General features: G+C 40.4%; 1 protein-coding gene across 1 annotated transcript; it reads left to right on the forward strand.

Moving 5' to 3' along the window:
- Window positions 1-1,092: 1,092 nt before the first annotated feature.
- Window positions 1,093-13,915, forward strand: CLCA2 (chloride channel accessory 2; the record flags this gene model as incomplete). The annotated part of the gene is given in 17 exon segments (XM_079535503.1): window positions 1,093-1,194; window positions 1,639-1,744; window positions 1,747-1,833; window positions 1,836-2,002; window positions 2,167-2,304; window positions 4,660-4,810; window positions 5,111-5,219; window positions 6,085-6,253; window positions 6,524-6,751; window positions 7,385-7,612; window positions 8,608-8,785; window positions 8,998-9,104; window positions 9,879-10,103; window positions 10,909-11,179; window positions 12,244-12,411; window positions 12,965-13,201; window positions 13,491-13,915. Coding segments are annotated over 17 exon segments (3,096 nt in total).
- Window positions 13,916-16,490: the final 2,575 nt, after the last annotated feature.

The raw sequence follows: 16,490 nt of genomic DNA on the forward strand, positions 1-16,490 counted from the left end.
CAGGAGCACCCATAGCTTGATGAGGAGCTCAGAGCCTCCTCCAGCCTAACCTTGAGTGTCTCCAGGAAGGAGCACCCACTACATCTGGGCAACCTGTGTCAGAGCATCACCACCTTTATTGCAAAAAGCTTCTTCCTTATGTCCAGTCTAAATCTCCCCTCTTTTAGTTAGAAATCATTTCTCCTTGTTTTGTCACAACAGACTCTGATAGTCTTCTTTCTTACAGTCCCCCTTCAGACACATAAAGGCCACTCTCGGGTCTCCCTGGAGCCTTCTCTTCTCCAGGCTGAACAGCTCCAGCTCTCAGCCTGACCTCACAGGGGAGCCCTTTCCTTAGCAGCGGTTGTGGTCATCAGCACTGAGCCAAAAGAGTTCTGATGCTGTAAGCTCCCACCTAAGGATCTCTGTGTGGAGGACTTCACAGAAAAAGTAGATCATCTTCACTGCTGTTAGAGCAGCAGCAGGTGTTTCAGTACTGCTTCTGTACCTGAATGGATAGAATAAGGGCAGTAAAAGGCAGCGCTTTCCCCTGAACAACATTTTACATGGAGGCAGGTCTGGGTGTTCTCCATTTGCAGACCACTGTTTCAGTGCTAAGCTTGTTTGGCTTCGGCTGAGATTCATTTGGGAACATCTCACCTTAGATGCAGGATATAGCACTGCAGCATTGCAGGACTGCCTTTACTGCATGCACTGACCTGCCTGGGCCAGATTTTCTAGTCCTCTTTGTTACTGTAAATGAGCCACAGCTCATTCCCATGTGAGTCACTTCCAGTTCAGTCAGACATTTCAGCTATTTACACGAGACTTTCTAGACCTTCTAAGGAAGCAATAGTAGCTTTCATTTCTCTTTACTAATCAATCCATGAATATACGTGCATTCATTTCTCAATTTTGACATTCTCCCTGCGCAGTGCATCAGGCTGGAGAGCAATCCCTGCAGAAAGGGATCTGGGGGTTCTGGCTGACATCAAGTTGAATCTGAGCAACAGTGTGTGCTGGCAGCCAAAAGGGCCAACTGTACCCTGGAGTGCATCACGCCCAGCACTGCCAGCAAGCAAGGGGAGGGATTGTCTCCCTCTGCATTGCATGATGCAGCCTCACCTCCAGCACTGTGTGCAGGTCTGTGTGCCACAAAAAGGACATAAAGATGTCAGAATCCAAATGAGGGCAAAGGAAGAGCATGTGGCTAAGGTTTGTGAGGAGTGGCTGAAGTCCCTTGGTTTGTTCAGCTCATAAGAGAGGAGGTTGAGGTGTGGCCTCATGGCAGCCCACAGCTTTCTCATGAGGGGAGCAAAGGGGTGGGCTCCTAGCTAAATTCTCTGTTTTATCAATGTGGCCACAAGTAGCCCTGGAAATCCTGCAGCCCTGGAAGTTCTGCCTTGCATCAGGCGGAGGCAGAGACCCCTCCACACATGTGCGGATTGGGCAGTGGGGTTGGATACAAATGGTGCCTGCTGACAAATGGGAGATGTCTGGAAGAAGCATTGTGGCCCATCAAAATGAGTGGGAGCTTTGGTGGGTGTTACATCACCAACGTCAAGCCACTCTCCTGGTGTAACTGTAGGGCTGTAACAGTAAGGATGCCATCCCGAAGCTGTTCATGCAAAGAACAAACTTCTGCTTAAGCCCTAAAAGCCCGCGGATTCTCAGTGTGGGCTGCTGGCGGGCTTTGGCTCTCCGATTTCAGTGCCAGACCCGCGTCGGGCAGAACGCCGGGAAGGCGCCGGGCACCGACACCCGCCCGGGGGGGTTGCAGGGCAGGCAGGGGAGGAGGGAGTACGGCAGACGCCCGCCTCGTCCTCCTACGCCCGCAGCTCTTGTGCCGGGGAAGGCGGGCGGCATGAGCGGCGGAGCGGCGGCGGGGGCTGCGCTGCTGGCCCTGGCGCTGGCGGCGGCAGGGGAGGGGGCGGCGGTGCTGCGGGACGGCGGTTACGATGGGTTGCTGGCCGCCGTGCATCCCCGCGTGCCGGAGGACGGCCGGCTCGTCGCACGCCTCCAGGTAAGGCGTAAAGCGGCGGGCCCAGGAAGGGGCAGCCCCGGAGGGGAAACCGGGCCCGACGAGTCCTTCAAGCCGCCGCTAAGCTGCGCAACAGATGCCGTAGTCGAGATCGATAGCGGAATGAACACACTGCTAATCCCGCCTTTTCATTGCGTGTTTGCCAGGAGATGATCACCGAAGCTTCCTCTTATCTGTTCAATGCTACAAAAGGCAGGGTCTATTTCAGAAGCGTGAAGATTCTGATACCTCCGACGTGGAAAGAGAAAGGTTATGAGAAACCAAAACACGAGACCTATGAAAAGGTAAGACTCAACACCAGCTGCAGGAAATGGGGTGCAACTAAAAGTTACTTTGAACATTTATCTGTATGCCCAAATGTACGATAACTTTTAAGCAGTGATATGAACACCATTCACATGAGAATGCTCTCAAGATCAGACAAAATGATCTCTGAACCACCACTAGTAAGTACATAAATAATGAGCATCAGTAACAAAATAGTAGTTACAGCCTACAGTAACAGTAGTTGTAGCAGCCTGTTGGTTTTAAATGAGAAACAAGAAAGTGCTGGACTGCAAGAAGCTCCATGTTAGAAACATCAGAGTCCGTAAACTGATTGCTTTACAGGCTTTTGATTCATTTTAGAAGCCTGATTTGAATATCTTTGATCTGATCATTCTTATTTCATTTCTCTACTCATTTCCACATTTATGACAAGTTGGGAATGTTTGCTTGTGAGTTCCAGTGATGACTGGTTGCCTTTTTCACCTTTTACATTCTTAACCCATCATCTTTCAAAGACATTACAGAATGGCTTGGGTTGGAAGAGGTCTTAAAGATCATCTAGTAAATTAGGTCATAGTTGTCTAATTGCACCGTGGCTGACATTTGTACTGAAGACAGCAGTAATACTTGTCTAGGTGGAGTTTCAGATTCATTAGGAGAGGACTGGCAAGAAAGCCAAGGAAATCCAGAACAGCAAAGTCACCTTGTTGCTACGGAAATAGAAAAAGAAGCATAGACTCCATTTATTCAAAACTTTGTGTAGCTGCAATCCAGGAAGCGGGACACACATGAATCTGCGTTTTAGCTACTTGCATGACCGCTGGTACTCAGTGACCAGCTTCACAAGTACGAGATATTTGCAGCAGACATTCCAATATATTCTCTCAGTAGGTAATATAGTACATAACATATGACATATGCAATAAAATAATATATGTATCATATATAAAAAATACATATACATAGGTTGCTTCAAAAGCAATGGCTCCTATGTATTTCTGTGGAAACTACAACAGCTCTAAGAGCACAACAACACTGTTCGACAGAACAAATTCTCAGCTACAAAACACGATTTTTCAACACAGTCACCACCGTTAGCTGTACATTTTCACTAGTGATGAACAAAAGTTTGTATGCCATGCTCATAAAAATCTACACCAGTAGAAGTGATCACTGTCACTGTTGCCACTGCTGAAATGCACCACTCACCACCTCAGTGTGCTCACACTTACTGTTTGGTCTCCATAAACATTCAGCAAGTGTCAATGTATGTCAGTGGATTCAATTTTTTTTCTGCGTGGAGGAATTCAATAAGACACCTTTGCTTCATCCACACTTCCATATCAGACAATATTCTGTCAGACTGCCCCTCTGCTGTCATTTGTCACACAGCAACAAAATGAGATACTGATGGGAGGACTCAGCCTCTGCTGCCATCCCACCAACATCCACCTCTGACATTGTGGGCTGACATAATAAAACAGGAGGCATTACTTTCCAAGCAGCCCTCGTATAATATATAATAAATATATAATATTATAATATTAACGTATGTTTTAGTTGTGTTCCTGCTTGTCACCTTCTTTCATCGGTAACATTCCTCAGAGGCAGAGTAAAGATAAGAGGGACATACCCAATGTTTGTTTTCCAGTCTGTCTTGAATGGACAGATGCTTACTACCAAACCCTCTGATTTGCAGATACCAATTTACACCTTCTTCTTCCTCTCTCCTTTGAATGCCTGCTTTTCTTTATATTCTCTATAGTTGGAATTCTGTTTCAGCCTATTGTATTAAACCTTCCTCCTGTCTGAAGTCATCCCAACTATCAGTACTTGCAGCCAGCTCTGCAATCCCACCCAAAAAGAATTTCTTTCTTTCTAAGTCTGGGGAAAAAAAAAAAAAACAAAACCCAGAAACCTGCAGAAAAATGTTGACAGTGATGCTTCTGACTAATTCTTCAAATAACGTTCTCAATATGTAGTGAAACCTAACATGAGAGTAAAGTTCCTTGGATTTGAAGTATGGGAAAAAAAGGAAAAATGTGGCTATCTACAAGAATAGAAGCTGTCCTTTCTCATGGCTCTCTGTTTTATTACCGTAGTGACAGATTCTAATTATTTTTTTATAAGAAATGAATCTAATATGTAAAGAGCTTTAATAAAGGAATAAGTACACTAGTATGTCACTTCAGGTTTTCATTATGCTGCTGGGAAATCTATCCATAATCTTCTGTTCATCTTGCTGCGGCAGAAGTTAGGAGCTCAGTTAGAGCTGGGTGGTACTGCATTGGACAGTTTAAATAAACAACAAAGCATTTCTTCCTTTAATCAAGTTCCTATTTGTAATTTTTTGCACTTTTTAATGATTTTAGGCAGATGTCATAGTGGCAGCTCCTTATTGGAAGCATGGCGATGACCCATACACCTTGCAACATGAAGCTTGTGGAAAAATGGGAAAATACATCCATTTCACACCTAACTTCTTAGCAAACGATTATGTGACAGACATCTATGGCTCACGGGGTAAATTCCCTAAATTGTTTACTTCTCCAGTTTGCCCTTACTGTGAAACAAAAGATGGAATATTGAAAGCTGATGATAAAATAAACCAATTCTAGTTAACATGAAAGCTAAGATTTCCAAATGATGTTAGTTAAAGATAGTCAAACTTAGGCACAAAAGTGAATTGCTTGATATTAAAACCGCTTGTGGTATGATGGTGTGATTAAAGTCCCCAGTGTAATATCACTGATCAGCTGTTCAGGCAGTAATGTAACAGCCAACTCTGGTCACTCTGTGTTTGCCCTTCTGTCCTTTCTGCAGGCAGAACCTTTGTACATGAGTGGGCCCACCTTCGTTGGGGGGTCTTTGATGAGTATGACAATGACAGACCATTCTATGTCACTGGACAGAATCAGGTTAAAGTTACAAGGTAATTCAGCATTTGCCCCTTCTACAAACTCTTTCTGGTATGTTTTAGAAAGCTGCCTGGTATTTTTCTAAAAGCTCTTGAGCTATCCCAGTTTCTTTTAGCCCTTATTTATTTTATCCATCATTAAATATTCTTCTTTCTTTATGAGTAAATTACTATTTTCTGTGCGTTCACTTTTACACTTTTCTGTGGTTGATGGCTTGGCAGAGGTGATGAGTGTTACATTTTTCTGGTCTCACACTGGAGACTTCATCACTTCTGGACTCTACTGCTGGAGAGGAAATGGTGCTTGTTCAGAAATCTTCCTTCCCATGATCTGCTTAAGCATTTCTCCTTTCTCTGAGCATGCTGCAAATCTGGGGTTTTTCTGCTGAGCTTCTCTTCTTCAATTCGTTTTTTCATCTTCGCTAAATCTGCACATCTTCACCTCTGCATTCACCATTGCAGTGGTGCCTGACTCATGACCTGCTTTTCCTCACTGTCTATACAACCAAATGGACCTTGAGAAACAAAGTTTTATTACAGCACATTTGACCTGGAACTCACCAAGCCTATGGTACACCAGGAGGTCATTTACAGCAGTTTTTCAGGGTATGGAAGTATTTGGAAGATGTGACTTCTGGATGAATAAGATTGCTTTTGCAGTTGTAGACTTTGTATTATTTCTGCTTAGTCAAGAGGCTGAAGTGTTGAAAAGGAAAAAATTAATGATTCTTCTTTTTGTCACTTTGCAATGGATATTCATATATTTTTGCAATGTCAACTTCTATGCAGTTGGGCTGCAGAGTACACTGCAAGCATCATTAATGTCAGCACTATATTTGGGTAGGTTTTTAAGTGGAAATGTATTCTTTTTTATCCTTAGATGTTCCTCTGATCTTACTGGAATCTATGTCTGTGAAAAAAACTCCTGCACTGATGGTAGTTGTGTCATTAATAAGCTAACAGGACTTTTTAAGGAAGGATGTGCATTTATTCCTGAGAGGAATCAGACTGCAGTATCTTCAATAATGTATATGCAGAGTTTATCATCTGTAAGTACAAACATGTGAGAACAGATTTCTTTCAATGAAACATATCGTTACAAAATCTGATATGTCCTCCTATGCTACATTTGGTTCAACTTTTATGTAAGCAAATCAACTGTAATGTATTACTATGAATGCGGTACGAAGTTAACTGTGAGGTGATGTCTCAACTGTGTGTATACAAAAATCACCTGCTATGGTTTTCCATCTTAAATTTATTTATTATTCTGTTATTGCTTACTTCTGAGTTCTATCTACCTGTTTTGAACATTTTAGGTGGCAGAATTCTGTAATGAGCATAATCATAACAGAGAAGCACCCAATTTGCAGAATCGAATGTGTGACTACAGAAGCACATGGGAAGTAATTAAAAACTCTACAGATTTTGAAAATGATCTTCCATTGACCAGCAGCAGCTTTATTAGTCCTCCCTCTTTCTCACTGCTTCAGAAGAGAGACAGAGTCATCTGTTTAGTTCTTGATGTTTCCAAGACTATAGCTGGGGTAAATTCTTCATCAGTATATTTCATTGTATATTGTATTTTTTTTCTTATGTTTTCAGAACTTTATTCATCTAGAAATAGTCTCCATGCAGAGACAGAGAAACACGATTAGAGATGTAAGGAATCCACTTGACAGTGAGAGTGTTTGGGATTTTCTTAAATCTTTGAGGCAGAGGAGCCATGAATGAGGCCAGGACAGCGAAGCAGAATACTGGCCAGGTGGCTATCAGTGGCAAGGCTTTGAGTGGAATAAAGGACTCTGTGTGCTGGGTAGCATGAAGTGTGAGAAAGATTGATGATGAGCCAGAAGGGTAGGGGGGAAGCTGTGAGGAACAAAAAAATTCCAGAAGAGATGGGTCTGAAGGCCTTCTTCGCTGAGGAACAGTGTTCAACAGTGGGTGGGCTAAGTATTGGCTAACTTCAAGGCTGATCTTCAGTGAAACAAACAGAATAGCATTGCAGGGTTTTGTATTCTAAATTAACATTGGAACTTGCAGAAGTGAGTATTTTATGTTCCTTCCCACTGTGATATTTTCTGCCAACAATTTTTATCTATCAGCTTGTAATTTGCAGCATTCATTGTTATTTCACATGCTTAACGAAATTCTTCGCTTTTCACTCCTTCTATGTGTAGGGTAACTGGATCATTAGATTGCATCAAGCAGCAGAACTGTATTTACTGCAAATTGTGGAAGAAAACACTTATGTCGGTATTGTCACATTCAGTGACAAAGGAGAGATCAAAACTCACGTGCACCAGATAGTCAGCGACGAAGCACGGAAACAGCTTGCTTCATATCTCCCTACAGCTCCAGGGGGGAAGAGGGCAAATGTTTGCGCAGGCCTGAGGCTGGCGTGTGAGGTGAAGCACCACATACACTGCTTCTGTTTGCACCTCTTGTGCAGATGGTTTGTTTTTTCAGTAGTGAGGATATTTGTGTCTAGGCTACATCAAATGCCTTCTACTGATTACTGCATGGTTTCCGAGAAGAACTCTCCTAGTTTTCCTGTGAACCTGCTATTTATCACCTTGTAATAATTAAAAATACAACAGCCAAACTCTTTTTATAAGAATTTATGTGATTGTTGCAATACGTTTCATGATATCTGTGTATAAACCATCATGATATATATTAACTTCACAACTTTAGTAGTTACAAATGTTACGAGTTATGTAAGTTTTATCTTTACTATTTTTCCATTTTGCTTTGTAAATTATTTCTAAAACTGAAGCTGACATACACTGCATTTCTGCTGTCTTTGATTAAGTGGGATTTTGATTGCTAAATTCAACTTAGATTTGTCTAAAATCCCATTCCTTTTTGGCCTTGATATGCAGTATGAATTCATTAACATGGTTTTATTATTGCATCTTTAAGAACTGTATATTAAGGGCAACTTTTCCCTGCCTCAGTTTACCTCAGCCTGCTGAGTACTACAACAGCTCAGCAAATGAATTATGTGAAATGTACTCATCCCGCCACCAGGGTGGGTCACCACCACCCTGAATTTTGTCTGGGAAATCTGGGAGCAGCGATATTTTTTCATGTCTGATTTTAATTGACTCCCTGCATGCTGAAGCCTTTGGTCTCAGCCTTCTGCTGGGAGGATTAATATCTGCATAAATATACCTGAGAGAAAGGAAATTACTGGAGTTTTTCACTGCATATCTCATTGTCAAGTACCCATGTGTCACATTCTCATTTTGGTCCCTGTTATTTCTATGCCTTACTGCTATATAAAACTTAGAGGGTACTCATCATGATAGAGTGTCTTGAAAGACAGTGTCAAAATGAATTACAGTGTAGATTATGTGATATTTATTGCTTCTGCTAAAGTTTGTTCTTCTACCACCAGGTCATTAGGAAGAAAGAAGGACATCTGTATGGATCTGAAATTATACTGGTGACAGGTGGACAGGACAATAGTACAGGCAGGTGTTTTTCCGAAGTGATTAATGGTGGATCAGTCATCCATACCATTACTGTTGGGTCCTCAGCTGCTAAGGAAATCGAACACTTCTCCAAAGAGACAGGTAAGTACAGGAATAAACCATGACTCCAATCTGAAGATGCTGAGAAAACTCCGATGAAGAAGGTGGTGTTTGTCCACAGGGAAGTGAGATGGCTGTCCTCCCTCCCTGGCACCACTGCAGTTCTGCGGTAACATTTGGTACATTTTGTGAATCAGAAGTAGCTCTTATGTCTTATGTAATACCTAAGTCTGTAATAAATCATGCTGTTTCAGGAGGATTTAAGTTTTTTGTCCCAGAAAGGCTGGACTTCAGTGACTTACTGGATGTTTTCTCTGGAATTATGTCCAGAAGTGGAGACACATTCCACCAATCTGTTCAGGTTTGTTTTATAGGTACAGTTAATTATTCTGCTTATTGTTTTTTTAGATTAGATCAAAATGTATCATGTGTATCTAGGTGTCCTGCTCCCTCTTTTCTGATGACAACTTCACCAGCCTGATGTATAATCATCTGCTTGCAGGTTGAGCAAAGTGATGAGAAAATACAGTTGTGTTTACTCTAACTTCTTTTGTGTTACCTGGAAAACTGTAAAAGTTTCCTTGATTTCTACTGCATGCTAGAATATATCCAACTTTTTCTCTACAGTTTGCAGAGATAATTACCACTTCAAGCAGGGCACAGAATGTCATCTGGAAATTTGATCATCCAAGAACATGACGAGGATGAAGTTCTGTCTGCATCAGGAATGTTTTTTATTCCTTTTCCTCATGGAGGAGCATATAGATGGAACTTTAAATCCATAAATCAGTCTTATTCAGGATGATGCTCTTTAATATCATCATTTTCAGCTGGGAAAGTAGTAATATCCTACATACCTCTGCATTTCTGGAATTCCATCCAGTAAAAATATAACATTAGTAGAAGGCCTAATTTTTCTGTCACTCCTATGATTCTATGGAGCTGCCCCTAAATTGTGCTATTATATAATTGAAGGGGAGAATAAAGTCCCCAGTTATCAGAGGCTAATATTAGTGTACATCTTCATAACTTTTCAAGTCTATCAGATCTGATAGCTAAAATGGTAGACCAAGTCCTTCTTTGTAAGAATGTGTGATTTCCAGAACTGATAGAACAATTTTGTTCTTTCTGATAGATTGAAAGTGCTGCTGAAAGTGTTGCAGGGTACAGGCAACTCAGGAGGACAGTGACTATTGATAGCACTGTGGGACGAGAAACCTTCTTTGTAGCCACATGGCAAGCTGCTGAACCACCAGAAATCATCCTGATTGATCCGATCGGAAGAAGCTACACCATCAAGGACTTTGAATTAGATTCAGAATTCCACGTAGCTCGCCTCCAGATTCCAGGAACTGCAGAGGTACAACTCATTCTCTTTTTGTCTTTTAGCAATGGGAGGAACATCCTGACTCTACATTTCTTCCATTTCATCAATGTTAGGTTAATTAAAATCATTTTGTGGCTTGAGATAGAATTGCTCATCTACACCATGTGACTGCTGCTGTATCCCAAGCAGAAGTATCTGCTGTGTTCAAGAGAGCTACCTGAAGGTTTTGTCTGTATTGTCTTTATTACAATTTACACTTGATTTACAACTTAACTGAAAATTTCTGAATACTAATCAGCAGCCAGTAAATGAATTTTCTCTCTTTTCTGTTCTAAGAAACAGATAACGTTTAACATAGTAAGTCCATTTAAATTTACTGTATTGCGCATAGAAACTTCTCTCCATCGTAAAAGCTCTGAAAACGTTTTTTTCCACAGAATTTTATTCTTAATCTCCTGAATACTCCACAGAAGCTAAGGAAGTAAATTGAAACTGATGTTTGTGTTCTCACATGGAACGGCTGCCAAGAGTCAGAGGATAGAATCATAGAATGGCCTGGGTTGAAAAGGACCACAATGATCCAGTTTCAACCCCCCTGCTATGTGCAGGATTACCAACCACTAGACCAGGCTGCTCAGAGCCACATCCAGCCTGGAGGATAATTGGAAAGCACTTCTTTACTCTGATTTGTAATCATGAGTGCTTCCACTGACAAAATGCAGATACTTGTAGGGTTCTACCTAGCCTAAGTAGGCTGGAAGAATTTAAATAAGGACAAATCAAATTATCCAAAAGATTGTTATTTCATTTGAAAACATTTGGTTGTTTTTTTTTTCAGACAGGAGACTGGGCATACACACTGATAAATGTTCACCTGGCTCCTCAAGTTCTGACAATGACAGTAACTTCTCGAGCAGCAAATTCTACTCTACCCACTGTGTCTGTGAAAACCTATATGAGTAAAGATACAACTTACTATCCCAGTGCAATGGTTGTCTATGTACAGATTAGCCAAGGCTTTTCCCCTATTCTTGGGGCAAATGTGACTGCCATTTTCAGTTCAGAGAATGGAGATATGGTTTCCTTGGAACTTCTGGACAATGGAGCAGGTAACAAGACTCTAGGACTATAAATTCAGAAGTACCTATAAAATTAAATTAAATTACTCCTCTAAGTACTGTTTTCACTGAATACATCAGGATATAATGCTCTGAGAGAAAGAGCATTATATCGCAGAGTTTCTAATGTTCTATGGTAACACACACAAGTGTGTGTTCTTGTTGAATTTATCTCTAGATAAGCTTTTGTTCAGAACAGGATTTATATGCATGAATTAAATGCACAGACACATTCCAATAAGTTCATTAGTTATCAGTTGTCATTCCAGCTGATTGAACTGATGATGTTCAGTACATTGGAAGATGTGGTCTTTAAATCTCAGTAAATTAGAAAGCTGTTAGTAAGGTGAAGTTTAAACATTTCCAGGCAGAAGTTGCAGGCCCTATGCTCTATTGCCTCTTAATAGTCGTCAATAAAAGGTGTGAAACTCCCAAAGGTGTTAGAATTTAGTAATGTTTAGTAACTCACACATTTGCTTTGCATAAATTATTATGGTTAATTAAACTTGATGCAAGGTGACACAATCTTAACTGCACAGACCATCATGTTGCTGGATAGGATTTTTGAACAGAGTAGGTAGTTATGAACTTTTGGAGCAACTTAGATTTGTTGTTTCTGCATTAAATTTCACAACTGAAAACAATCAGAAGATTATAGTAATGAATACTCTCCGGTTTGCATCACCTTGGGGGTAAGTCTCTAAATGAGAATACTTTCTGGGAATGCACATTGAGCACTTCAGAAGTGCAGGTCCTCTGTCTCCCCTGAATTCCTGGGCACTCTCCCAGAACGCAGCTTGAGGGCACCTGTTGCAACTGGTGAAATAAGATGATTTTCCTAAGTTAGCTTTTTCTTCAGCTAACGTTCAGTACAAGGAATGCATCTTAACTTCAGATCAATTTAACATGCAACCAAAGGTAGAAGAGCTGCACAGATTGCCTATCAGAGAAGAGTTTACCTATTCTTAAACTCTACTTTCTATGTATGAATCTAGAAAGCACAAAAACTCACATCCATTATTATTTGAAGTCAATTTATATCACTCTTCTACTAGGTTCTGACATTATTAAGAATGATGGCATCTATTCCAAGTACTTGTTTTCTTTCTCTGGGAATGGAAGATACAGCCTAAAAGTTCATGTCCAAGCTAACAGGACTACCGTGCCACAGACTGCAATGCCATGGAGTCATGCCATGTATATACCAGGTTATGTAGAAAATGGTAAGATGAAGTAGTGCAGAGAAAAAAAATAAAGCTTCATTCCAGGACCTGAAGAAGTCCATCCCTTTGAAGATACTAAGAGCAGGCATTATGATGACAGCTCAGCTAAGAGAGATTTACCTGTGAAGCATTTAACACAAAAATAGTCTACATACCCCAGAAAAATACTGAAAGCAGACTTCAAACAACTATAATGGGACAGTATCTATGTAATGTAGATAAATAGGATTTGGTTTTTGTCTCTGAAGAAACTATCCATAGGTTTAGTCTGTAGATGACTCTATTCAGTCATCTCAAATAAAGAATGGTTAAAATACTAGGACATCAAACTCTCCTGTTTATATTATAAAAAGCAACACTTACTTCAATTTCATACTACCTTTCTTAGTAGCATTCTTGAAACTACAAAGAAATAGACCATGCCCTTGAAATGATCTTAAATGAAGTGGATGGTATTTTTGTGTTTAAAACAGTATAGGTGAAGTTCAGATAGTTTGTGGAACACAATAATACTCAAACAGTTAAGATTAATAAGCATTTTTTAATCTTGTAGGTAAACTCAAGATGAACCCATCAAGACCCCCAGCTATTAAAAATAATATTCAGGTCAGAAGAGGAGGTTTTTCTAGAACAGCTGTGGGAGACTCTTTCACAGTATCTGCAGTTCCAATAGCACCTTATGTTGATGTTTTTCCACCATGTAAAATTATTGACCTTGATGCCAGAATGGAAGATGATAAAGTCATTCTATCATGGACTGCACCAGGAGATGATTTTGATGAAGGCCAAGGTACATTCATTGGCTTGCTAGCCTGCCTCCTGCCCAAGTTGAAATATTTGTAGTGGAGTTTTGTCTCACATCAATGGAAATTTCATTAAAAGCTACTGTGGTTCCAGGGCTCTATTCATGCTCTGTGAAATGCTGTGTTAATTATTCCATTGCTGAACTGGCTTGTGAGGATGGTATTAGGTAATCAGTATCTTAGAAGTATTTTGAAAGGAGAGTATTTTAAAACAGATATGAGATTGGAATGATAGCTAACAAACAGATGACAATATCTTAATATTTGTATTTTCAGCCGCAAGTTATGAAATCAGAACAAGTGAGACTCCTCTGGAATTAAGAGACAGTTTCTATAACACTACATTTGTGAATACTTCCACTCTATCACCTCAGCGTGCTGGCTGCACAGAAATATTTGTGTTTAAACCAGAAGCTTTTACAACAGGGAACATAACCGTAATCTATGTTGCAATACGTGCTGTGGATGAAGTTTTTCTTCGCTCTGAGCTATCTAATATTGCACAAGCAGTAATGTTTATTCCTCCAATGGCATATACCCCTTCTAATTTGAAGCTTGGTGTTTCAACAATATTGTTACTATTCTTTGTATTATTAACAGCATTGTGTCTAACAGTAAGTACAAGCCTTTGTTTAGTAAAGAAAAAGAAGAAAAAGAATCTTTCAGAAAATACAGCTAAGCTGCTTCAACATAAAGTGTAAGCTTGTCAGAGCTCTGGGTACTTTAAAACATTTTACTGCTTAGACTTGTAAAAGTAAATATCCTACAATAAACAGAGTAAACAATCAGATTCCAGATATTATGAAGACATAATGACTTAACACCTGCATATTGTCTATGAATTTTATCATGGAAGATTGAATGACAGTAAATCAGGTATAGGCTGATAGCTTTGTACTGCAAATATGCAATATCTGTGTACAGTCTTAATGCTGTGCAGTGTCATGGCCTATTCTTACTGTGTGGTGGAAAAGTTTAAATTGAGAGAGATACTGAAGATACTGTTCCTTTTTAAAAAAACAGATGACAAGCAAAACTAAGCAGTGTGAGTTGTGTTTATGTTTCTGTAAGTGCATATGCCATTCAGCTTCTAGATGGGGAATTCCCAGGGAGGAGGAAATTGTGATCGTAGGGTGGGGGAGAAAATTCTGCAACAAGACAGAAGTAATCTTTGTCCTAACCCAACTAAAGACAAAAGAATGTTTACTAAAAGCCAGAGCAGAAGGAAGGAGACCAGTTGGGGCACTTTGCTTTCAGCTCTCTGACATGTCATGTCTGGAGAAAAACTGTACAGTCTGCAATGGTTCCAGTACGTTTCTGCTACTAATCACCTGTATCCTTAAACAAGCAAACACAGAGAATGGCTTTCTACCCTAAAGATGGATCTCTGCTATAAAAAATCTCATCAGAACTTTTCTTCCCTGTTGTTACTGCTCCCCTTGTTTAGAAGGGTTTAGAAGGCTGAAAAGTGCTTATTATTAACACATTGGGTTGCTTTGAGTTTACTGTGTCCTTCAAGGAACTTTTCCTGCTCCTATAAAGACATTAAAGTTATTCTTTTATTTTTGTCTACATCAGTGTATATGTAAATGTATGTGAATGTTGGTGTATGTGCACATATGTGTGTATGTGAATATTTGTGTACGTGCACATATGTGTGCATGTGTTGCGGGGGCTTACTTTTTTCCCGTAATGAGATTGCAAATATAATGATTATGACTCAAAGCCATATCTAAAGATAAGACAGGGCAATATCTTATGGGCAGACTGAGTCAGTTTGTACTCCACTACTTCAGAGAGAAAAGAACTGAAGAAACTTTAGAATATGTTGTGTTAGATTTGCATTGTTTCTTTGAAATGAATTGGATACATACAACAAAGTCAGCTAGGTTCTCTGATGCAGGGAGGATCTTTTCCTCAAAGACTACAGTATAGGTGCAGTGTAAAGAGCATTTCAGAGCAGGTGCAGACTTAAAGAGCTTGCACTGCATTGCTAAAATTTGACATTTACATGTCATTGCCACCACCTCCTCATTGCACCTCTGTGGGGTGACAACTGCTGCTGCTGCACCCAGAGAGGAGCCAGTTTTGTAGCAGCCGCAGTTGGAAATAACTCAGTACACCCTGCTGAGAAATAGAAGTGAGGTTGCTGTTTGGTACTTTAGCTTTTTGGTGATAATATACATTGGAAAGAGAAAAGCACAGAAGCCCATGGAAAGAGAAAGATGAGGAAGGGAATTTTGGCACGGGAGCGATCCTTGTTAAATCTATCCAAAGTGAAGAACGTAGGGAAGATCTCTCTGTGAAAGAGACAGGATCATAGGGTAGATCGAAGATCAAAGGATATAATCAGGAAGTCACCGGAGCTGAACAGCGTTCCTGCCCATTCCCAATCCTTTTATAGTTGAGCCTAAATCCAGGGACAGGTTTTGGAGATTTAAATAGTTCCTTTCCTAATGCAGGAGGTGAAGGAGCAAAACTGCTGTGTTATCCAATGAATATAGGATAGGCGGTAGGTAAGATAGAATAAAAAAACAGGAAGAGAAGCAGTGAGGGTGACACAGGGCAGTGTTTCTGTGGGCTCTGGTCTGACAGAGATGGTGCTGCACGGGGAGGACAGGCCTGGCTCTGCAGGCCGTCCCGCTGCATGGCCACCACCTTCCTTCAGCTGCCACCAAGTGACCTGGGTAAACCTGATCACTTTTCTGAGTCAGCTGAAACCTCTTCTGTGTTTCCAGCACAAGATACGGAAAGTGGCCCTGCATTATATTGGTTCACATTCCTTTGTGAAACCTTGCCCTTGGAAGAGAGTCAAATATTACAGATTGCTTCTGAGATTTTGTGTTTTGCCCTTTGAGATCATTTCACCTTCTTGCTGATTGAACCAGGAAAGGAGAGAGGATCATCACTGAAAAAAATGGAAGAAACATACTTTTCCCTTGGATCAAGGTAAAAGACAAGAATAAAACAAGCACAATTTTTATAGTGATCAAAATCCAATGAGTAAACAGGAACAAATAGATGAGCAAACAAAACCACCACCACCGAATACAACACCCAAGCAGGAACAGAAAGTATGGGATAAGCACATCAAAATGACAGAAATAAATACTTCTTAGGCTTCACGTAGCCAGAAAATGGCTGATTTCAATTACTATACAGCAATATGGTTTTGACAGTGGAGAAATTACTACAGATGTTAACTGCTTGCTCCATAATGAAAGAAAAATCTGAAACTGAAATGCTTTTTAGTTTTGAATATCGGTTTTATTCTTT

The sequence above is a fragment of the Tetrao urogallus genome (genome assembly GCF_951394365.1).
Source record: "Tetrao urogallus genome assembly, chromosome: 5".
Lineage (NCBI taxonomy): Eukaryota > Metazoa > Chordata > Aves > Galliformes > Phasianidae > Tetrao > Tetrao urogallus.